A 25,113-nucleotide genomic window follows, 5' to 3' on the forward strand; every position below is an offset into this window, starting at 1 on the left:
TTGGAAACTAGAAGCACAGTACACACCTGGGGAAATTGCAAAACCTTTGGTTTATGATCCAGATTGTCAGATTGAATTCAATCTGACACTTTACCTACTAAAAGGCTCAGTCCACTGCAAAATGGTGTAATATATGAAATGTTTCTGCTTACATTTCCATGGTGAAACAGTGACAGGATGACATTTTATTGAGGGTATTTGAATTTCCAGATCAGACGCCATTCTAGAAGCTGGAAGTTTTCCTATGAACTAAGTGAGTGAACTGAGAATGGGGTGACAGCCAAAAGGTACAGTCATGTTCAAATCAACTGGCTGTACGATACCTTAGGTGGTGCATGGTTGCAGGCACGCCAGCAAATGGCTTCCACTGCCCCACCTGTTATTCCCAGTCACAACCAAAAGCTTTGGACAAAAGTCCTTCTCCTCTTTGAAATCTAACAGAATTTCTTTGCGCCTGTCTGACTTTGATGCAGGCAAGTCGTGAAAAGGTCTAAAGCCTTGGATATGGAGACATACCTTGTCTGACAGGAAGGAATCATTTATTTGGGCGAATACCCACTGCACAGATGGCCCATTGTTACGCCACATCAATATTTATTATCACTGATCTGCAGGTTATCCATTAAACATCCAATTACTCCAAGATGCTATTGTTTTCCAATGACAATCAGAAAGCTCAAGCAACTGTTAATAAATGTCACTGGAATGGTGAACGTTAATTTTTAAAATTCAATCTTTCATTCTCGAACGGTGAACTGATGTGTTGAGCCAACGATGCAAACAAATCTGACAACATTGGTCGTCATATTGGCAACTGCGCCTCTTGTCATACTTACAATTAGCATTCATGTTCATGTTCATGTCTATGCCACACGACACAGCTGCTGACGATGTTGGCAGTGTGGTCTGTTGCTGCTGGTGCTGCTGTTGTTGTTGCTGCTGGTGCTGTTGTTGTTGCTGCTGTTGCTGCTGCTGCTGTTGTTGTTGCTGCTGCTGCTGCTGCTGCTGGTGCACCTGCATCGGCTCTGCCAGGGCCCTCATGGGGTCCTGGTGGGGGTGGGGTATATGGTGGGGCAGGGAGGAGGGAACCAGTTCCTGCTGGGCCGGGTATCCGCCCAGCTTCTGTAGGGCAAACTTCTCCACTTTGAACTTGAGCTGCACCCAGCTGCTGGGGCTGGGTGGGGCTGAGTCGGAAGGTTCTGTTTTCACCACCCACTTGTGGGCATGACCCGGCTTGGGAGAAGGTGGTACATGTAGGTTTGCTGGAATGAGACCAAAAACGGATACAATAGCAGTCAGACGGAGCCGTCAACAGAGAAACCCTTGGCAATACAGTTGAAGGTTGAATTTCAGAACTTATATGTAATACTAACTGCTGGGGGAAATGTTTTGAAGAACTGGAAACCAATAATCATCTGTTCACATACTCCCCGTCACACGTGAACACATCAGGGAGTTCTGGCCGACACCTGTCATTATGAATTTACATGGAAACCAGATGATCTATTTCTTCCCTATGCAAAAGCATTTGCCCAACCCATAACCATGTCGCATTTGCTCTCACAGTACTCTAACTTCATGTGAAAAATGAGTTTCTGACAAGTGCTGTATGTACCAGTATGCACACTGCAGTTTTTAAAGTTAGACATTGTAACTCATTTGCTACAGAGGCATGAAGATGCTTTAACAACAACCAAAAGAAGGTCCACCACATTTGTGACATTTCACAAAGGAAACATCCAACAATGAAACCTAATGAGTAGTGAAAGGCCATGAGCAGATAAGAAAACTGGAGAGACTTCAGAATATGTCGTCTTTCTCAAACATGACTTACACAAACAGCCTAACAATTTCTCCTATTTATCCTCAGTGTAAACTGTTTCTACAAATTCCCTTCGGATACAGACATGTTATTTGCCATTTCCAGAGGGCTGCTCCTCGCAACACCTATCCTTTCCATCAATTCCTCTCCCTTTGTGATTGCAAAATACCACCACGTCAACTAAAATTCCCCCTGCTGCTCCTGGTCAAAAGAAGGCAGGGCCTCATCATGAATTTGTCATGATAAATTTATGATGCAATCCCCGGAGAACGTTAACATCTGCCCGGGATTGTGGCGACCAGAAGAGCAGAGGACAAATAGACTTGATTCAAGTCCTTTTGTCTCTATCAGTGTTATCGTTTGCAGGACTATAAGGAGGGATACAAAACTACAATGGTTGGAAGTACAAGTTTCAGACAGACAGTCTGTGGATGGCAGCATAATGTTCAGAGCTGATGTGCCATTTTTCTACAGGCTAAAATCCGAAGTGTGGAATCCAACACTTGCATTTGTGCAGTCAAAGACTACACATTGAAAGTGTTCAATCCAGCATTTCAAATTTTAAATCCGGCATTTGAAATACTAAATCTAATGTTGAAGGAGTTCATTAACAATTCATGTGTCGGTATTCAACATTTTTTAAAAGGTGTTCTTTAAATTGGTTAATTAGCACTGAAAATGTCGAAGTATAAGGTTGGATTGAACACTTGTTTCAAGCATGTAATGCATTTTGTATAGTGGCAAACACCAATTATAACAATACTACATGAAAATGCCCTGTAAGAAGTGTTCGTATATTTTCCTTAAGTAAACAGGAAAAGTTGATGAAGCCACTTAATGAAGATTATGAAAGTGCTTTTGTGTATTTGTTGGCTTTTTGTTTTGGTACCGGTACCTTTTAACTTAATTCATAGTTTTTGTGCCAGGCTGTTGGTCCTTAATTTCTCCTTTGCGCTGCTTACCAGGGAGACGATTGTCATTATACATGTACATGGACAATCAATCTCCAATATTAACCCATGCTACCAGTAGTTAGTAGTTACCAGTGAGTTGGATGAGAAGGATTAAGCAATTCATGTGAACTATTTAACATGTGCATAAAGACTTTGAAATGGAAATCTGCAAAACTGGTTGCTTGCAAAAAACAAATTTGGTATTTTGTAGCCAAAAAAATAAATGAAAAAAAAAAAAGACTCGATAGAGTCAACAGGAGTGTCTTCCAGTGTCAAGGGCGATACATTAGCAAATACAGCACGTGCGCAGGGACTACCAAGCCTCAGCGCATGTGGTTCTCATCAGGGCAACCAAGAGGGATACCTCATCTTGTTGCTCCCCTCCAAGCCCTCTGCCCACCCCTTTATCCTTCAGCTTCATTTCTTTATAGTCATTCATCATTCATTTTTCCCTCCCCCCCAGATAGGAGGGGGGGTAGACCCTCCTTGTCTCCTGCGAGGTCACAGCTACCATTTGTGCAATTCAAGTGTGGGGTGGTGGCGTCAATTTTACGGCCTTCTGAAGTTCTAGGGCACCATTGGGGCTTGTGAGGTACAAACAGGCTTTTGTGTGTGGAGTTCTTTAGGAAGTCTATGGATTTAGCGGGAGACATCACAAGTGATTAGAAAAATGCTTGTGACAACAACACAAACAGGGTGCCAATGGCTACCAACAGGAGAGAGTATCATTGTACATATCTCCTTTAAATGTAGGCCTGCTATACACGAATATTACGCAGTTCACAAGTACAGTACTGTGCAGACAAGATCACCTATGCACAAAATGCATGAAACTACATTTCCCACATTAATCAACAAACCAAGTTGCCCATGACATCATGCCCGACCTTGCACCTTTCAAGAGTGACCCTGCTGGAATGTCCAAATAGGAAATGACACCATTCCCAGAATAATAGGAAATGCCAAAAAGGAGGTCACTGTCTCCATAAAAAACTAAACCAAGGGGGTTTGGCAAAGCTTAACCGGTACGTGACTATGTACAGAAGGCATACATGTACAAATAAACTGAACCAGGGTACTTGTAGATCACTGAATGCATAATGTACATGTATGTGAAGCACACGCTGTATAAAAGTAAGATCCAGAAGAACATTTACTCAGAATGTATGTTATAAGTCACAACCTGAGACCAAAATCAAGCTTTGTACCAAAATACAACAAGCAGAACTTCGTTATCAACACTTGTCCAATATGGATAGCTGAAGTATTCACACAACGCATTGAAATAAATGTACCCGTCAATGTAACACATCTACATACAGTACATAGCAGTGACAGTACAACTAAATGCAATTTATCACTCCACTCAAAACACATGGGAGACCTACAATGGCCTCCAATACACAAGTGCATGAAAAGGTTGAAGACTTCTCTAAACAGTTCAAGGGGAAGCAGAAAAGGTAGTGATACATGTAGATGCATTGTGCAATTTCAAATATCAGTTTTTGTCTCTAGAGACAAAATGGGCACATGAATGGAACAAGTGTTTGTACCTATTGATCCATATGTGAGTAAATTTATGGGCAAATGTACCAGTACATTGTTCCTGTACCTGTGTGATGTATGCATAATGTACATTTATAAAATACATACATGTAAATAAAATACATGCGTTTAACATAATTGGTTTGGATGTTAGGCAAAGGATTTTCAACCACTGTTGAGGCCCACCATATCAGAGCATGATGGATCAATATGTACAATGTACTGGCAAATAACACGGTGTAACAGCATGTGAGATGTGCGTACAGCGTGAAATTTAGTACATCAATGATAAGTGTCCCTTTAAAACCCCTCCCAGGTATCCCCATCTCCATTCATGGCAACCGCAAATTAGCGTGGAATCCTGGGTAGGTCTTTCCCCAAACTCCCCCCCTCCACTCACTCCCTTTCCAGTCTAGCTTGCCTAACCGCAAGAATGCGCAGCCGACCAGGGATACACCTCTCGTCTCATCTAATTATGTCTGGGGTTCTTGAGGCATCTTCCGAGTGCCGTGGCTTCTGTGCTCAAGGCCCAACTGTGATCTTTTTTTCCCCTCTATTATGCCTGCTCTCCAAGAATGAGTGAACGAGAGGCTTTTCTCATGCTCTGTGTCTCTCTCTCTCTGTCGCAGTCCAACCACAACTCATAACCATGTCTGGTGCCCTGTGGCTATTAAGCATCCTTACGCTTTTGAGCATACAACGCATTACTGACTGAAGTTGAACTGTTTGGTTCGATGATATTTTTTAAAGATTTCAGAAAATCTCCAATTTTGCAAGCAGGGCAAAACAATGACAAACATCTGTGCATGTATTTTTTTAAATGAAATAATTTCACCACTTCGCTTACGCTTGAGGTCGGCTTATGCAGAATGCAAGCTCAGATCAATGCCAGATCTTTGCCGTCCACATCTTTTCAACACAACAAATTCAGTCTGGCATGATGAGCAAAGGGGTGTGATATTTTGGGGCGAAGTAATCCATCCACATCACAGCTTATCCTCCACACTGCACTTCAACTCTGCCATGATTTTGCGTGAGAAGGGCAGATGAGTCAGACCGATCAGAGAGATCAAGTGTGTGCCCACAAAAAAAACCAGTTTTCCTTTCTTCTTTATTTGAAAGTCTCCAGCCGACTAATTGATCGATGCAATTCCCCCCCCCCATTCACAAACACACACCCAAATCCATGAAATGTTCACATTGAAACTAATGCAGGATTCCGCTCACACAAACTTTATTGGAGTGACAGATACATCCGGTGATAAAAGTACCCTTGGAAAAGAACCATTCTTAATATTCAAAAAGGAAACGCCCTTTTTGGATGCTGAAAAAACAAAAAGAACAGAACACATGGGCCAAACTAACCACAACAAACCTCACTTTCTTTTTTTTCAAAAACTTATTTCCTGAGTGATATTGGATATGCATTACCAGGAAAGATACATGCATGTACTTAGTAGAAGTACAGCATTGGGTTTGTAAAAATTATTACTCACACATAACGTCTGAGGAAATTTGGAAAAATAAGAGAACTTCTAAACACCAAATAGGTGGTTTTTTTTATCTGCTCATTGCACTTTGTACTTGACATATACAGCATTGTTAATATATCCAGAAGCTGAAATGATAACATTCCATACAGAAGCATCATTGCCATGAAGGACTAAGTCAGTCAGCTACCAATGACAGCCAATTTTTACTATTTTTTTTCCCTGTTCAGTTTGAAAGCAGTAAAACAACTCAACAGTCTGCATGAAAAGAGATTCCAATTCCATAACTGTGTGGGGACATGTCCTCAGTCTGAGTCTACATGCATCTATAACTGTTCGTCCTGGTCTATATCCCTTCCCAAACCAATTCTCAACCCATTGTTGCCAAACATGAGACCTTCTGTCCTTGAGAAGATTAGGCCATTTGAGGTCATCTTGTGGTTGAGGGAAAGGCTGACCCCACAATAGGGTCACAGGCACATGCTGTCTGTCAACTGGAAACAATTTGGTGCTAGACAATGGCCTGTTCCATTCTGGACACTGAGGGGTGGCACAGCATTTACAGCTTGTGAGGTGCTACATACCGCGCCAGTACTATGACAACAGGCAGACACTGCTCTTAGTTGGTGGCTGGTCTGTGCAATTGATTTGGTGTAGTAAGAAATGAACCTAGTGACAGGAACCTTTCTATTTGGCAGCATGGCAACTCAGTCCAAATGCCAAGCTCTGACACATGTACCTCTGATTCAACATTAACACAAAAGCCAAACAAAAAGAAGCGCATGACTTAACCATTTACCGGTAGGGCGTTCACTGAAAAGAGGCACAAACAGCAAGTAACGAACCAGCAATCCCGATGATCTGACAAGCTTTCAGTTCATCAGAACAATTGAATTTTGGTGTGATTATGTTTATTCGCAGTGAAATTCTGGGGTGACCATTTGGGAGAGCCAAATAGAAAACTGTTCAATGTCTAATAATACTGATGTATCAAATTTTTTCGAAGAAAGTTTTCAAGCTCAAAACCAATGGCATAATGCTGAACACCTTTGCGGTTTAGGCGGTTTAGGCCCCTACCAATTGGTCCTAACCGTGCAGCATGCAATAAATCTGCTATACCCAGCAAAAAATGAAACCGAGGGGTACCCCCCCCAACATGTCCAATGCCTATACACATTCCAGACTATTGTTACTTAACACGTCCCCCCAAGATGTCTGAAAGGAATTCCCCAGACTCCTGCCAGACAATGACCAACACAAAGCAGGGGGGTTCCCTCCGTCTCAGACGTTGCTGCATATGAAATCTGCTGGAATTGCGAGCTTTTTCAATCTTCACCAAACAAAAAAACACCTGACAACACCAACAACCTGTGGTCAGAACGGTATATTCAAATGCAAAGGCGTGCATACTCTGGCCAGTCAGCGATCTTAGCGGCTGGCTTCCTGCATTGACGACATGTCTCATTTAAATATCAATTTTTACTTGCCCAAACCCTGGTTTAGTTGCTCATTGCTTCCTGGGACAGCAAGTTTCTCCTTCAACCAGTCAACACTGATGAAATTGCCACGCCACAATATGACATGAATATACATCACCCCCAACTTTTGCGTGTAAGCAGAGGTGTGCAGGATTCTGATGCATCATTCATACAAGTTCAGGCAACGGCTACTTCTTAACCACTTGCTGTCGGGGAGCCCGGTTTCAGAGACATTGGCTTTACATGCACAAATGGGGTGCCCGAAATCGGACAAAAGAGCTGGATCTTGTAACGAAAGACCATACTCGGAACAAAAGACCGAGCTGCTGGGAATTTCAAACTTTTTTCAGTTGTCACTCAACGATTTTGCCTGGTGCATATATGCAAAAAGTATACACACAAGTACCAGGCAAAATTCACTGATGTTGAAGTCACAGCCACATATAAAATAGTCTGCGAGCTTCATGGCTTCTGTGTACCAGATTCTATTAAAATGTAACTCACAAAACGCTTATTTGGAGAAGCTTTGGAAAGTGACAAAAGTGTGGCAAAATAACATCTACTTCAGGCAAAGCAGATTTACCACGGATACTATGTGAGGATCTCTGGATCCCATTAGCAGAATCATTATACAGTCTCTTCAATAATTATTTATTCGACTTTAAACGACTCCCCAGCAACGAACCATATATCAACCTTTGTACAAACAAAAATTGCTCACATTTACAGAGTTCCTTTAATTTTCTTTCTCTTTCTTTATGACACCTCACAAGGAGGATCCCTGCTGCTGCAGCATTGATATCCCAGGGCTCTAGGCCAGTGCTTTCTGGGTGAAATCACAGCCCGGCCACACACTGGATCCCAGCATTCATTCAGCTCCATTCCATCCTTGTAATACCCTGCCTTGGCCAGCCTTGACCCCCACACAGAAACCTGAAACCCCCTCCCCTGCTGGACAAACTCAAGTGACTACATCAAGCAGCAGGAGCATTCTTACAGTATGACCTAACTCCTCTCTCTCCCCCTCCGCTCCCTTCTCTTGCACACTGGAAGCAGTTGAGCCGATGAAACGATCCAGGACTTTTCCATCAATGAACCTGATTCTTTGGCTGGCTAGAGTTTAATAATGTGCACCATCTCAACCCCCCAAAAAAGGCGATGTAAAGACCTATCTCCAATTACTCCCACATGTCATAATGTGACGGCTGATGTGTATGTACAGGCAAAAGCAGAAATGAACTCTAACTTAATAAGCCAATTGCAAGTGCGTGGTGTGAAGCCTCCTCTAACCCGAAATGTCAAGGTCACATATTTTTTTTTAACATTTGAGAGCTGCATAGAAAAAGCTGCAAGCAATTACATGTACTGGTACTTACAAAGCACCTCTGTTAAAATTAACAAAACATATAGTATATACATGTGCATGTACGGTATGTAGTTAAACTTGCATGATTCATGAATATTCAACATTGAGGCTATTTCAAAGCTATTTCCAGGTTTGTTGTTTCAAGAAGAACCTTTGCTCTTTCCTAAAATATGTAATAATATTTGGTGTATTCCTCCAGTATGTGGGAAACAATTGAACACCTGCTGTCTATTTAATAGGATGAAATTACTTTTTTTTTTCCATCTCGTCCCAACATGCACAAGGGTCACAGGTCACACGCGTACCAGGTTACAAGGTTCAACCTGAAAGGTAACAAAACCCACTATATTTTATCTTGCCTTGTACGTGTAAGCCTATATGTAGTTATTTATCATGGATTAGAGGGAAAAAAATAATATGAAACAGGCCAGAGAAACATGTACAATGTACAGGTGCATTATATATGTATGTCAATCTACGGCTCTGTCATAAAGTATTAGTTACGGCCAGGAATAACATGTCCACCAATGGGAGTTACCGTTTGGTGGATGAAGCCAATGTTTCATCAGCCCTATAATAAGTTGTGAAGCATGGTGTGAAATGACTAAATACAGTTTATTCACACATCTGGCCTGATCACATAGCAATACATGTGACACAGATGCTCATGGAAAGGATGTGTGCATGATATAGGCCTACATGCACACACACCTACTGGGCAGAGAAATCAGAAGTTGTGGAAAGGGAATTGGGTAGCAATACATGTGACACAGATGCTCATGGAAAGGATGTGTGCATGATATAGGCCTACATGCACACACACCTATTGGGCAGAGAAATCAGAAGTTGTGGAAAGGGCATTGGGTATGAAAATCAGCAAGCCAGCAACAAATTGAACAACCTCAACAAATCTAACCAAACAGGAGCCACAATACCATACTAAACAATTACTCTACAAGTACATTACCACACATGCTCCACACGTGTAAACAATGAATAAGTACGGGTATACCTGGTAAGTATAGAATGTTCAAGGCATACTGAATTTCAAAAGGATTCAAATGTGGGTATCACATTTCGAGGCCGAGTTTCATTTTTCCTTCTTTTTCTACCCCCCCCAAAAAAAGCTACATGTAAATCCACTCGTAATTGTAAAGTTACTCGTTTTGCACCTGCAATCCAGTACATGTACAAAATATGTACATGTGCGAGTACATCCACTTAGGTTTGAAAATTATGTGAGTCTGTTTAAAGAAAAGAAACAGAGTTTGGGGGTCAAAAGGTCATCAGGTGCCAAGACCCCGCATGTGTCATTTTGGCACGTTCCACTTCCTGGCTCAGTTAATGCAATTAATTTGGGTTGGGAGTAATTCATGAGATTGCTGATATGGCAGGACTTAAGCAACACCAAGCACCAGCTTGGGGGGGGGGAGATCAGAGAACTCTGCATTCCAGGTGAATTTTCTTTAATCCTCAGATCACTGCATTTGTGGGTCAAGAGGGAACACCTGAATAAATTAGCCCCCCTCTAAACTCTGTCCGGAGGGCACAGCCATGAAATGAGTTTATTGAAGGTATTTGGAGTGCTGCAAAATCAATGCGTCTGTGCAGGTACAGTACATGTACATGTACTGTACATGTAGTTTATACTGTAACAACCTGTTGGCCCTTAAGTGACAAATGAATAATGTTGATTGTATGTTTATGTTCCATAATGTACATGTACATACATGACTGAAAACAGTGCCTAGATGTACACATAGATGTACACCTTCAAAAGCATACCTGTATATGTACATGAACACGATTTCTTACATGCACAGTGTACCGGTGCAGTGTACGGATACTTTTAATGTGTGTGGTTCTGGTATAGCAAATGTCCATGAATGAACACCACTTTAGATCGCAATTGGCCTGTCATACATACATGTATGTACATGTACCAGTACCTTTATGTCCATGTATGTCACCATCCGTATATGTACAAAATACAGAATTTGCAAAAAGTTCTTGCGCTCATGTTAACCTCCTCAAATCCCCCCCTCAGAATTTTCTCACAAGTTGTGCGACTTTCACCGAGGATAAAAACTACCCCCAGCATTTCACCAGCTTAACTCCCGACCAGGAATATTAACAGAAGCGTACTTTTTGTGTGGGGCCCTACACCTGTACTTAGTGCTGGGAAACGTCAAGACTAATAATAAACCATGCAGCAGAAGGAAGGCTTTAAATCTCTTCTGGACTATGTCTGATTAGACCACATAGCCACAGAATGTAGGTCATGGGAACACAGCAGATAGACAGTAGTAGGGGAAACCAGAATTCGTCAGGTGCCCGGCAGAAGGGCGTAAGTGCGCTTACGCCCTCTTGCCTGGAAACATGATCACAGCAAAAAAAATGTTCCCCACAAAAGGGCATAAGAAAGACACTGTCTTTATTTAGTAAAAATGGATATAATTTACTACAAAATCAACACAGGCTGTACAAAAAAGCAACCTTTGAACAACTTATTAAAGGACTTGGGAATTTTTTTTTATTTTGCCAAGAAATCTTCATATTTCATTAAAATAAAATAGTTGCATACATACGTCCTTTTGCTGGTAAACGTTTTTTTCGCGGGGATCATGCTTCCCAGAAAAAAGGGCCTAAGTGCTTACGTCCTTCTGCTAAGCACACGGCAAATCATAGTCAGACACTGACTGCTTACGTCCTTCTGCTAAGCACACGGCGAATCATAGTCAGACACTGACTGCTTACGTCCTTCTGCTAAGCACACGGTGAATCATAGTCAGACACTGACTGCTTACGTCCTTCTGCTAAGCACACGGCGAATCATAGTCAGACACTGACAAAATACTGTTGTAAAATTCTCAAATGATTTGGTATGTTTTAATTTACTGTGTCATTGTGGAATTAAGAAAAATAAGTACAAAAGAGAGATTCACCCGGCAAATTTAATTATGAATAATTAATGCTTTCAGTTAACCGGCAAGTGTACTCAAGGATCTACCAATAGCTAGCAGGCAGCACTTATGCTTGTCTGAAAATTCCTTTTTCAAAATTTCTTTGTTTTTGTGTTCTGCTGTAGTTTTTGTTTTGTTTGTTTATACAGCTCAAAACAAGTGTTAATTTGCCAGTAGTTTTTAAATTAAATGCGCAGAAATTACCCGGTAGAGGGGTCTCCATTGATTTTTCTTGTGGAAATGCAGTTCATGTAACAACCAGCAGTTGGAGTGCTGGTCACTAAATGCAAACAATTATAACAGTGAACCTGTTTAGACACAACACTGGAAGAATCTCAGCCGAGGACACCTCAAGTCCCACAGTATAAAAAAAAATTAAATGTTGTCCATTCAGACCTATCAATAGTTGATGAGAAACATGCACACGTGTCAGTGCTGCATTCAAGGAGGTACTGGAAGAGCAAGGCAGCTAATGTACCGCAAGTCAGGTCTCTTGTGGCAATCCTAAATGCTAAACTATGGAAACGTGACTAGATTCCATTGAATAAATTATCAGACGCTGCAACTCTGTATGACCCGCTGCGGTGCACTTTCCCTGATTGCGATGGGTTCTTTCTGTCTCTCTCTTTCACAGTCCCTCTTGAAGGTCAGACAAAAATTAGCAAAACTGAGCTGGTGTTGACAGAGAATGCTTCTTTTATGCAAAGCCTGGAAAGAAATTTGTGAGTTCACCGCAGTGTACACGTACATTGTGCACTGTAACGTAGCGTACAGGGGACTGAAGGATGTTAAATGGTACGGCACATTATAGATGTGGAAATGTACATTCAAATCTCTGTGAAGAACTTTGCATGCTCTGATACATCTGGATATGCCATACATGTAGATCAACGTCAATGGGGCGTACACGTGTGCACTTCGCAGTTTTTCACAAAATTCATGAACGACTAGACACATGCAAGTACTGAAACATGTACCAGTGACGTAGAATGCTACTGTACCCGGTACATACATGTATGTACATGTATCTGTGATTCAGTATATGTACATATAATGTGTATATGTACTGTACATGTGAGCTTACAGCATACATGTAACAGAACATGTACATGTACAGTACTAGTAGGTGTAATCAAGGGTATCGTGGGAGGGAGGAGGGACGAAGACGCTTATCATACTCCTCCCCCCCCAAAAAAAAACCAACCCCCTTCCAATGTTAATGGTTTATCAGTTTGTTGCTGATGACTACTCTGTCTCCTCTCCACCCTTCCCCTACCCCCTACCCCCTGGAAACAATGCTGGCAACTGAATCTTCATGTTATATTTCCAATAGGCAAGCATGGACACCGACATGACATTCTTTCAATATGTGACTGCGCAAAAGTTACCAGTGTTGTCTGCGGCTTTTCGCCGTTTCCGTGACAAATTATGCTGGTGCATGTGAGTTTCAACTGATGAAGTCATATTTTTGTTTATCAGTTGGCAAACAGGGTTTTTTAGTATTATGTACGGTTGGGGTTAAGTCAAAAAGTGACATTTGAGATTGAAATAACTTACACCACACAGACCGAGTAATTTATCATGTACTTTTGACCTTCAACCCACTGCAATGATAAGTCTGGGAACAAGAAGAATACTTGTACCATTGGATGAAAGAAAATTATCTTGACAGCAGCGTACAAAGCAGTGGCATAACTAGCTAGGGGGGTATCACCTGGTGATAAATTTGCCCATTTGTGTTTCTGGATGGAAGTGGAAGTGCTGGAATTATACAATCAGTACTGGCAACTACGCATCCTTTCGGATGCCTCGCAGATACATATGCATGTACATATTCAGATTTTCTGTCAAGGGACACTCCACACAAAAACCTGCCACAGTTGAAACAATGCATGTACATGTACTGTAGTTTTCCAAACTTACATGTACATGTGCCAGTACGTGTCTGCTCAAATATGACTTTTTATGATTTCAAAGGCACACTTACAATCTAAATCATTTCAAGTCCAACCAGGGGACTGGTAAATCCTGCTTTGAACACTTCTATACACCGAATTCAAGTTAGCATTCATTACTTTACAAGTTTAATACCTTCAGCCTGGATAATACTGCATTTTGCAGCAAATAGTTTTTAATGCTACATGTACTCCTAATCTCTGACAGAGATGCGGCCAGCCAGCTGTATAGTTAACCAAGCTTTCAGACTATATCCACTTCACACTCAGAAAAAAAGTCTACTGAGCAGTTAAATGTAGAACACATGCTGTACATGTACAAACATGTATGTAAATCTGGTTGAAAATGGTGTCATAAGCTGCTCTGTTCTGATTGGTTGGTTTTATTGGACAAGGGCCCCACCAAGCCAAACACTTGATATGGGTGCATGACCTGAATTGAACAAAGCTGGGAACCCTTTTTTTTTTTGTTAAGTGTCTAGTGGAAGGACTAAGGGGGGGGGGAAAGTTTTAACTTCCTACAAGCCAGACTGGTCAACCAAATGGAATGATGAATGGGTCGTGCCGTGGGAAGGAAGGGATCAGTTTGTGTAAGGACAAGGAGGGATTATTTCCCAATATTAGCATTGCTAGGTTGTCAAGCCGCCTGTATCATTGGCCCATTTATGTTTGTTTGGTCCCATACTGCTTCACCTATTTCTGAGAATGAGAAATGCTATACTTTGGAATTTCACACAGTCTGAAATGAATGCAGACACAAAACACGTACTTCAGGCAAGCACTACATACGGTGTACTAGCTGGCTGATTCCAATTTGGATTATCGCACAGAAATAAATGCAGACATTCTAGAAAAGACAGATGTACTGAACAGGCACATGTACCACATTGTTATCAAGCAGGCAATATTAGGCCCACATGTACAGGTATAATATATAGTAGTATAACTGGACAATCCTTAAAAAGACTATCAAAAAGTAAAGGGTATGAATAGAATATACTTATGATACATGTACATGTACGTCTAGTGGTGTACTTACTGGTGCCTGTACATGTACATGTACGTCTAGTGGTATACTCACTGGTGCCTGTACATGTACATGTAATGGTATACTCACTGGTGCCTGTACATATACATGTACACTGTACATGTACGTCTAGTGGTGTACTTACTGATGCCTGTACATGTACATGTACGTCTAGTGGTGTACTTACTGGTGCCTGTACATGTACATGTAATGGTATACTCACTGGTGCCTGTACATGTACATGTACACTGTACATGTACGTCTAGTGGTGTACTTACTGGTGCCTGTACATGTACATGTACGTCTAGTGGTGTACTTACTGGTGCCTGTACATGTACATGTACGTCTAGTGGTGTACTTACTGGTGCCTGTACATGTACATGTAATGGTATACTTACTGGTGCCTGTACATGTACATGTACACTGTACATGTACGTGTAGTGGTGTACTTACTGGTGCCTGTACATGTACATGTAGTGGTGTACTTACTGGTGCCTGTATATGTAAATGTACATGTAATGGTATACTTACTGGTGCCTCTACATGTACATGTACATGTAGTGGTGTACTTACTGGTGCCTGTACATGTACATGTAGTGGTGAACTTACTGGTACCTGTACATGTATAACATGAATACCTACATGTGTACCATTACATTCAACAGTTGCCCCCGAAGAGTAATTTCCACTTTTACTTCAGAAAATATGCCCAAATTTGAGCAGCTTTGTATGAAAATTCCATCAATTCATTTTTAATGTACAACCACAGCTGCATGCATTTCCCCTTTAAATGAACAACTTGTCTAAATGAACTTGTACCAGCACACGTACATTTTCTGCCTAATTTGGCAAGAGTGTGCGTGCAAATACCCTCAAGGAAACTCAATTAGTTGTGTCCATACACATTTTAAGGAATATACCGGTATACAAATGTACACATACATGTACATGTGCACTGTCCATCTTTACACACCGGTATGATACATCATTGTTTAAAATGAGCATTGTATGTAAATGTGCATGACGATATATTGTACAATACAGGTGTATGTACGGTATATACCGTAAAAGGCACTCCGGTACAAGTACGTTATCCTACACTGCACAGGTACAATGTACATGTACATGTACCTACGTTTATGCATCACAAATTCATACAGAATACACTCCATTCTTGTGGGTAATTCATGCAAAAACACACTGACGCATGAGTGTTCATTCTTAAGAATATTCTTGAAGGAGCACGTCATGGGCATTACGGAACTGCTGAACAAAGGACATCAACCACTTCCTGGTCCTCCTGGCATAAATGTCCAATATGCTACCACGGGACAACATTCAACCATCTCACTTTCTCTGCACATTTACGTATGCAAGCCTAAGATGTCACCAGAAGGTCGCTGATCAATTATCCAAGAGACCACATTGTAGCATACACGTTCTGACGTCAATTAACTCTTTGGAGGGGAGAGGCAAACGGTACACATACATGTAGGTCAGTGCAACCTTTACAGCTGGTGAGGGGAAGGTCGACAGGAAGTTTGCTCTCGTTTTCTCCCCATGCAATTTAAAGCCCGGCCCTGTCCAGCCAGAATCCCCATGCTGCCCCTGCAGGTGATACATTTACACTAGAGCTTGAGGAGGAGGCAAGAGGTAATTCATTCCACATTGATAATCTTCAAATCAAACAGGATATGGATCATTCTGTAAATTCGGGGTCCAAAAGTGTGACATTTTTGTGTCCATGCTACAGCTGACCTGTGTAATTTGACATGGAAATATCATTGAAATTCATTTCAAACTATTTCTATTTGTTTGACAGGCACTGATAATTTGGAGAATACATGTACATGTATGTTCTGAACTTACAGAATAATATGTCAGATGTGACAGGGTCACACGCAAAAATTGGACCCTTCAATTATAAAATGACCCATACATACACGAACGCAATCCAGGTGTTTCACAATAGTGCACATCCAAGAGTTTGCAACACGTTGGCCAATCACAGTGCGCGAAATTTGTCGACCCAATGTGTGTTTGGAAAGGAATGCAACTTGATAGTGAATTCTCCCATTAGTTTATGTAAAACTGACTAGACTTGTGCAGGCTGTTCATTTTTAAAAATTTAGATAATCAATTTAGCCACCAAAGTACAGTGCAGAGCAGGCTTGAAGGAAATACTGCGAAAGAAACAGGTTGTTACCTACACGTATGTGTATGTGCATGTAGCAATGTTGCATTGTCTGCCAAAATGAAGAAATGCAATTAAGAAATTTGTCCCTTGGGTGCATTTTTCATACATGTATGGTTGGAATACAATCACTGTAGGTCTTTCTTTAGACACAAATTAATTTCGTAACAATCTCCCCCCTCCCCAAGCAAAAACTGACAAGCTAAGCAGCTGGGTAAATGCATGTACCGGTATTAATTGAACAATAAATCTGTTTGTAACTTTCTGCCTACTGACACGTCCTACTATTGTCGACAAAAGCTGTGGGAAATTCTTTTTTATAAATACAGGATACACAATTTTCATGCATTTAGTCATTCTCAGTACAAAAAATGCATTTAAAATGTGCATTTTTACATGATAGGTCTGACAGCATGCATGGCAAACAAACAGAGCGCCTGACCAGAGTGCACGTGCTGTCTGCATTGCAAAGGTTCCAAAGGCCAGTGGTGAGGTGGCAATGCACTGGCCCACGTGAATAATTAACCTGAACTTAGGGATGGAAACAGGTTAATTGGAAACAAATTTGTAAGCGATCCATTATCCCTCCTTGCCCCTTTGCAAACTCCATGTCAACAGCTAGCATCTCTTCTGAGCTTTTTGTAGCACTAATTATGGAAGTTTGCATCATACTAAGTACAGTATCAATGACAAAAGTACAGTTAGACCAAAGTATCCCCACAAAGGGCAAACAGGTGAACTCACTGGCATACATGTACTTTGTCACAAGGTTGACATACACAAATTTACACTTCAGAAAATAAAAAGATCAAACTGAAACAGTCAATGATTTCTGGGCCAACTGCTTAAATATAAAGTTTCAAACAAACCAACTGACCCCCTGAAAGCTCAAGGATCAAGTGGTTCAGAAGTCTAAATCTGGCACACGAAAGCAGGAGGTCACAGGTCAGAGTCTCACCTGAGCAAGCTCATCAATTTTCTCATATATGCGTTCGGACAGCAGTAAGTATACAGTGCTTTTTATTGGAAATTTCACTGGCAGAGAGCAAGACCAAATGTCCAAGTTTCTGTCTCCCCAACCAATAATTCAATCAACAGCGTACATGTACATCCTAATGAATTGAATGTCCCTTCCTGATTCATTTCAGAAAAGAAAAATTGTCACTACCAGCGTCACTGATTGAAACAGCTGCTTGATTTTGACCAAATTCTATTCAGACCACAATTACACTTCAGGGGAATGAACTGGCCTTCCACACACATAACCACTGGGGATAAGCTTGCCATAAGGGCACCCTTTTAAAATTCCGACTGACCCTATGGTTGGCTCCCAACCTCAAGAAAAGCAAACTTTTTTCTACTGACCCTGCTGAGAGGACCTTGCCTACTAAAAAACAGTACATCGTGATGACCAGTACCCAAAAAAAAAGCCTGAAAATATACATGGGCAATACGATTTCCCCTATCAATGCATCAACAGTTAAAATCCAAGGTACGGCATCACTACCAGACCAAGCAGTAGCGTACCGCATCCAATGTACTACATATAGGGAACACCATAGGAAAAATCGAAATATAAAGGCACTGTGTACTGTACATATGGTACATACTGGACACATGATTACCATACGCCGTCTTGACACTGACTCCAATGAGGTATTTTGTTATGTAAAAAAAAAAAATCTCTGTACTCAGCTAGAAAAAAAGACACTGATGGTATTCAATATAAAACCAAGTGTGCACAGTGTACTTTGCCTGGTTTATTCATTCATCTATATGGCAGCAGCATGGATTTTTTTTTTTGACCAACCAACTGACCCTCCCTTAATTGTACAAAGATACGAGAATCATATAAAAAGGGTGCCCTTATGAGACTGTTAACCTTTCGAGGCTAACCAACCTCAGCTGGCAGGGGCTGGTTGTTCCACCATCATTCTTATTGGGTGGTTCAAGTTAGGGTACAACCCCATCCACAAGATACACGTAAATGTACCTGTGCATGACCTAGAGTGTTTCGTATCTACAGACCCTGGTTTCTGATCAAAGGTTTTGATTGGCCTCACATCATCACATGGGCTACAACTTCCTAAATGATTGTGTCTATCATTTAATACAAAAAGTTCTTTTGCAATTCATTTTGAATTTTTAACTCTCAAAATTTTTTTACCCTCATCTCAGAGACACATTAAAAATTTCTGTACTTCCAAATTTACAAATAAAGTATCAACCAGTCCAAATCTGAAGTTAAAGGTGCTTTGAAGATGTACCAGTACTTCAATATCTGATCACTCCAAAGTTGGGGAGAAGTACAGTACATGTACATGTACCTCACACATTTCTTCTTCCTTCTTTAAAAATCAGAAACATTTCTAAATTCTGAGTAATTGATTTCTCACTAAAAAGAAGAAACAACATGATGAAACTTACGCGCTTCAGGCATCTTTAGAGGCATCTGATCGAATATGAGAAGACAAGCAGGAAGACAAACTTGAAGGGTAAGCTTGAGACGCCAACTGGGGAGATGTTCACGACCAAGCCAGGAGGTACAGTAAGAGATTCCCAACCGAGACAGAATACACCTACCAAACTTTGACAGTAACTGGTCAGCCAATTTCCGAAAGAGGTTATCCAAGTTGGGGGTTCTGACTGGTGAAACACATATGGAGATCTTGACGCCAAAAATCGCATAAATCCAACATGGGAGATGGAAAAAAGCTTGAGCTTGGCTGACGTGCAAACTGACTAGCAGCGTGGACAAGCTTTATCATAGGCAAGAGTCATAGGGTCAAGCAGCAGGCCGTTGGAAGAGAACTACACAGCCATACACGTACACGTACATCTCAGCCGGGTTGGTTTCAAATTCAGGCGGCTTCACACAGCAGCACAAAGTCATGGAAAGTAATCCTAGAAAATCAGACCATTTTACTGGAATCACACAACTGATTAGTCCTTCCCTAGACTAAAACTAAAAGGGAAAGGAATACTGCACTGAAACACACACACACGACACAGGACTATGTACAAACTGTACATGTGGCCTGGGTCACAAACTGCAGGAGTATACCCAAGATGAATGGCAGAGTGTTGCCGAGTGCGAGTGGCGCTGTTGCCAGCATCTGTGCATGCCCAGTTCGTCTGGTGGATCGATGAATGCAGTCTGGCCGGTGAGTCTACTGACTGCCCTCAATCTGCGGGCAGACACACACACGCGCGAGCCTCTCTCTACCACAGCTCAACCTACAATGGATGACCTTTACCGCTCTGTCATCATGTGTATAAATACCCACACAGTTGGGTGTGTACAAATACCCACACAGCCGGGCCATGCAAGATGGCATTTCAAGGCCAGCTAAGTCCAAGGACCCCCTAGGCCAGTAGGAAATCACTCCCTTGCACAATGTAAACACAGACACCCACCCACTGGGTAACTTGATGCCATCTCATTGGCCTAACACAAAAGGGAGGTGAGGTTTACAACACAGCACCATGGCTTAAATAGAAAACCTTAAATAACATGCAGCATACATCAGTAAGAATGCAGGTTCTGAATGACTGTTGTCTACTTTCATGAATGCATCCATAAAATAATAGTACTATTTAATGTTACATTAAAACAGGCTGTACATAAATAAACCACGCAAATACTATGACCGTAAGACTGAAATAAAATTGCCTAAAAATTATGCAATAAAAAGCTAAAAAGACCCTGGACCCAATACCCCTGAAAGAACAGCCACCCACCAAACATCCGCAAATGCCCCATTAAACACCTTAGCCTTCGGAGTGTAGCTACGAGTAACATAATGAAAGAGACTCAAAATAAATGAAAAGTTTTTAAAACATCAGTACAAAAAAAAACTTAAATGCAATTATGTACAATATAGCATAACAAGCAAGGGTGATACACTTACAAATGGTACGCCACCCAAAAGAGATGTGTGTTTAACTGTATGTATATGGTACGTGTACACTTGTCCATCTCTACAAGTTGCCACTACACAAGCCAACGTAACCACTTGCTGCCGGGGAGCCCAGTTTCGGAGACGTTGGCCCTGTACGTATTGCCGGGGTTCCCCTAAATCGGACAAAAGAGCTGGACCTTGTTACAAAAAAATGTACTTGGAACAAAAGACCGAGCAGCTGGGAATTTCGAACTCTTTTCAGTTGTCAATAGCAGAGGAAATCTGTCATTGTTTTGAAAAATTATACCACTGTTTGTGTAATTCATCAGGAGCGGATTATCACCAGGGACAAGCGCTCCAGCACTCCGCACGCTAATCTGGCCCCTATTGACGTCAGCAGCGCACTGTGCCGGTTTCGGGAACAAAAGAAAATTACACATGCCGCACAATCTGGGCTCTTTTTACAAGGTGGCAGGCCTGGCTGAAATACTCGGGCATCAATAGATGTTGTCTGTCAGATTAGAATAGCCACCAGACAGTCATTTGTGTGGGTGTAAGCATCCAGTAAATGAAGTTATGAATTTTTAAAGAATTCTGAAAACAGAAAAAAATAAAAACTGACCCGGCCCAACAGAATCAACATGGATAAATGGGTCCGGTACGAAGTGGTTGATACAACATCCATGCTGTGTTGCATATGCCATAGAAGTATATGCGTACACTTCGCAACATGGAAGCACATTCTCAACCGATTTTCATGAACACATGACAGAGTTACATGTACTAGTACATGTGCACACTGTGATCATTTAGACTCAGGCTAAACTCAGGCTAGACAGCAAGAACTGAACATGCACAAATTTCTGCCTCGGCTTGCTGTAGGATGCAAGAGTCTGCATAGTGGTCTGCAGTCTTATCACAGTAATATTCCTTTCAGACTTACATCCAGACTACATGTACATGGTGTATGTAAAGACGTACAGTGAAACGTATACAGTGCATGACGACTGGGCACCTTGGCATTTTGAGCAATGTTATCACCTGGTCTCTGTGACTGTTGCATAGCCCAACAGTTTAACTTTCCCAAACTGATATTTTGAATTCCCCACTATGACTCAAAGTCAAAAGGCTCACGTAATGCTTTGACTGCATCAGTTACCCCTGTACTTGCATGTTCCCCCCCCCCCATAACTGCCATCTTGAGAGATTTGAATCATGGGTTGTCCCGACAGCACTGGACAAACAACAATTCTGTGCGACCTGATCTAGTGAGATGGGGTATTGATACGAAATGAATACTGTAATATAGCCATGTACAGATTGCAGAATGCAAACCCTCGAAAATTTTGCAGGTTGTAATTTTTGTGTTGTATGGCAATTTTCAAATACCATGAGCATTATTTGTGCCAATGTATCAAGACTGTAAATTTGACACCAGCACAACCCTTGTAGTCATAACCTCCAAACGGTCCACCAGGGATTATACTCACATGTACTCACCCTTGAGATGATTAGTATTCTTGATTTAATTTCAAATGCCAACAGAGCCACAAATTTTTGTGGATGTCAGATGTACATGTACCTAGAAAACATCATGAAGCCACAATACTCAATATCACGTACGGAAATTACCACTGGGTAAACCATGTCTTTTTCTGTGAAAACAAGAACAAAACTTCTCGTGTGTCATTTACTAAAAACACTCTTGAGGAGAAATGAGACATGAGTTGTACAGCCAGACATGAATTGTGGTTGGTGGCATTTAGTCCGTGCTACTTCTATGGTTTTCCTATCCGGTTTTTATGCCGATCAATGAATCAGTTCACATGTAAATGGTCAATGTTGGTGTCAATGTCTGATTCCCAATTTCCTCATATTGCCAGCCCTCTGGGACACATACATGTACCTCGGACAATGAAAGACACCTTGCCTCAGAGAGCTGACACTGTGAATGGATGTATGCACAAACCTACATGTATTTGTGTAAAAGTCATTGGGACCATACCAACTCTGCGAACAGTGTTTGCACACTACATGGATAGGAGAAAAATGAAGGATATTCCATGAAGTGTGCGATTAAAATGTAGGATCAATACTCACAAAAACTCGTAAAAAATAAATTTGCATAAGAATTTAAAGTACAAGTCCACAATGTGCAAAACTTGTCACAATAAATGGAGCAGCAAGGTTTTCTCAAGGGGTACACAGTAGTGCAAAAGCCAGGGGAACAGAGAAAGGTCAGTTTCAAATTCTTCGTCAGATGCAGTTTGCAAACAGTCCTGTCTCTTTGACAGGAAATATTTGGAAAGTTAGGGTCGCGGGGATTATATGTAACTTCCAATGCAGTGTTTGCCTTCCTAAAGGTCCTTCACCTTATTACTGAGCATGTCAATGTACTCAATTTCAACTGACACTCTACTGACTTTCAGGCCAGATGCTATGAAGAAGCAATTTCTTTGGCAATTTTTTTTTTAACCAAATGAAAAAATCCCAAAGTTTGGCATCATTCTGCCGCAGGAAATGGACTTAGAGTACTTTCTACATATGGAAGCTGTCAGCCGAGAAACACCCTTCAAGCGATCAGCTTAATGTCATGCAATTGACACCAAAACCAAAGCTGAAAGGCACAATCAAGGTTTTAAGTCGAGGTTCTGAAAACACACTTTACGTTAAGTTCTGTGGAGAGCCTCTCACTATTTTTGAACTGTAAGGTATTCCCTCTTGAGAGGCTATCCCCACATGTAGTAATGAGTACTTACTGTTGTCCAACATTTTAGCAAGTTATATCAAATTTGGGCCATGTGCCTGCAGCCTACACCTGTTAAAGCATGTGTGTCCATCAAAAAGATGTCTGACTTCATGTACCGGTATTTAAATATCAGTACATGCAAATATGTCATGCATAATATTCTTTATATCTACAATACACATCCAATGTAATCAACACTGGGTATTGATACGAATTCCAAATATGGTTGTACTGTACAGGTGCATCAAGCACATGATGCAAATTAAAGATGGCATGTTGCTATAGGCAGGCCCATATATAACAATCAGGGTTTTTTCACCCACCAAGTAAAGCATGTCATTTCTGATCCACATGTATCAATCTTTTCAGTTACAAGCAAACTAAAAAGTAAATCTGACATTTTATAAAGATGAAGGTGCTAACTCAAACCATTTTATTTTAAATCAATACCTAATTTTAAAGGGTTTAAGGAAACATTAAAATTCCACGGAGCCCTTTCAAATTGAAAACATCGGGAGACTTACCAACTACATGTATGTATGTGCTCTACCAGTGAATAGTTCAAACAAAGAACTTTTCAGAACCTGCAAGAAAAAAAACAATGATTACAATTACTTAATTTCTGATCAAAGGAAACAGACACAATCATGACCTTTTTGTAATCTGTCACATATTTTCTACACGTCAGTGATGAAGCAAAATGGTTGTGCATACAAAAATATACATCACAAGGCAACTCTGAAGCAAATGTTCACTGCACCATGAAAACACACGAATGGCAAGAGATTCCGAGTTGCTGACAACAAAGACACAACTGCAATGGATAGAATCTTGCTCAACGGCAGTACCCTTTGCAGGCCCTGTTATCTAGCACCAGATAAGCTACGCCATGCACCAATTGTCGCTCCACTGAATATGCTCTCTTTTTTTTTCTATTGATGAAAAAACGTTACTGGGTGTTGTAAGTACCATCATGCAATAAAGATATTCATACACACACACTGCGGGCTGACTGTGAATCATAATACAGCTGCCCATGACATCAACGGGATTACGTAACACCTGGCTCCATTTGCATAGAATGCAGACAAGTCCTGAGATGAAAAGGTCAGTCAGGTCAGTCATGCTTGACCACTGGGCACGCTTGACTGCTGAGCGAGGCTAGTAGGATCTTCACTGAAAAGTATGCGGGTATTTGACTAACTTTAAAAAATCCTGCTGGTACTGTACTTGATGAGTCTGTCAGGAAAAATTGAAGGATGCTCAATGGGTGTTGAATTAATTGATGCTTGACCATTAACCTGGAATTACACATGTACCTACTAGTAAGTCCTGGTTCACGAGACATGCAACAAAACAATTCCACTGAATCAAGTTAAATTAGGACTTTCTTTTTGAGGGTTTGTTTGGGTTTTTTTCCAAATACAGCCCAACACGTGTAAAACAAAGTCATAAGCATGCTCTTATTTTTACGTTTGGTACAAATAAACCAATTAGTAACATTTTGCATGAAAAAACATTTAACGTGAACACAAAATCCTTTAAGACTTTTCCAAGTCAAATGAAGTGTGGTCATGGCAGCCCCCCCCCTGACTTTTTCCCCGGGTGAGGGTGGAGTGGGGTGTGGGGTTGGGGTGGTTGTGGGTTTTTTAAAGGGAGGAAAGCAAAC

The 25,113-nt window shown here is 41.2% G+C and overlaps 1 protein-coding gene across 6 annotated transcripts in view; it reads right to left on the reverse strand.

Moving 5' to 3' along the window:
* LOC110989403 (retinoic acid receptor beta-like) overlaps positions 1 to 25,113 on the reverse strand; it is a 91,374-nt gene that overhangs the window by 30,138 nt on the left and 36,123 nt on the right. For 2 of the 6 annotated variants that reach the window (XM_087134597.1, XM_087134600.1), the window contains exons 2-3: positions 23,969 to 24,028; positions 837 to 1,262 (exon numbers count right to left, since the gene is read on the reverse strand). In XM_087134597.1, coding sequence (XP_086990723.1) covers positions 837 to 1,041 — 205 coding nt within the window. In that variant the 5' untranslated portion in view covers positions 1,042 to 1,262; positions 23,969 to 24,028. Of the gene's footprint in view, positions 1 to 836; positions 1,263 to 19,220; positions 20,014 to 23,968; positions 24,029 to 24,158; positions 24,262 to 25,113 lie in introns of those variants that run through there. The other 4 variants (XM_087134599.1, XM_087134598.1, XM_087134596.1 and 1 more) reach the window with 4 other exon arrangements.

The sequence above is a fragment of the Acanthaster planci genome, linkage group LG03 (assembly GCF_054643075.1).
Source record: "Acanthaster planci isolate LZ-2023a linkage group LG03, COTS_SCS, whole genome shotgun sequence".
In the NCBI taxonomy this organism is placed as follows: Eukaryota; Metazoa; Echinodermata; class Asteroidea; order Valvatida; family Acanthasteridae; genus Acanthaster; species Acanthaster planci.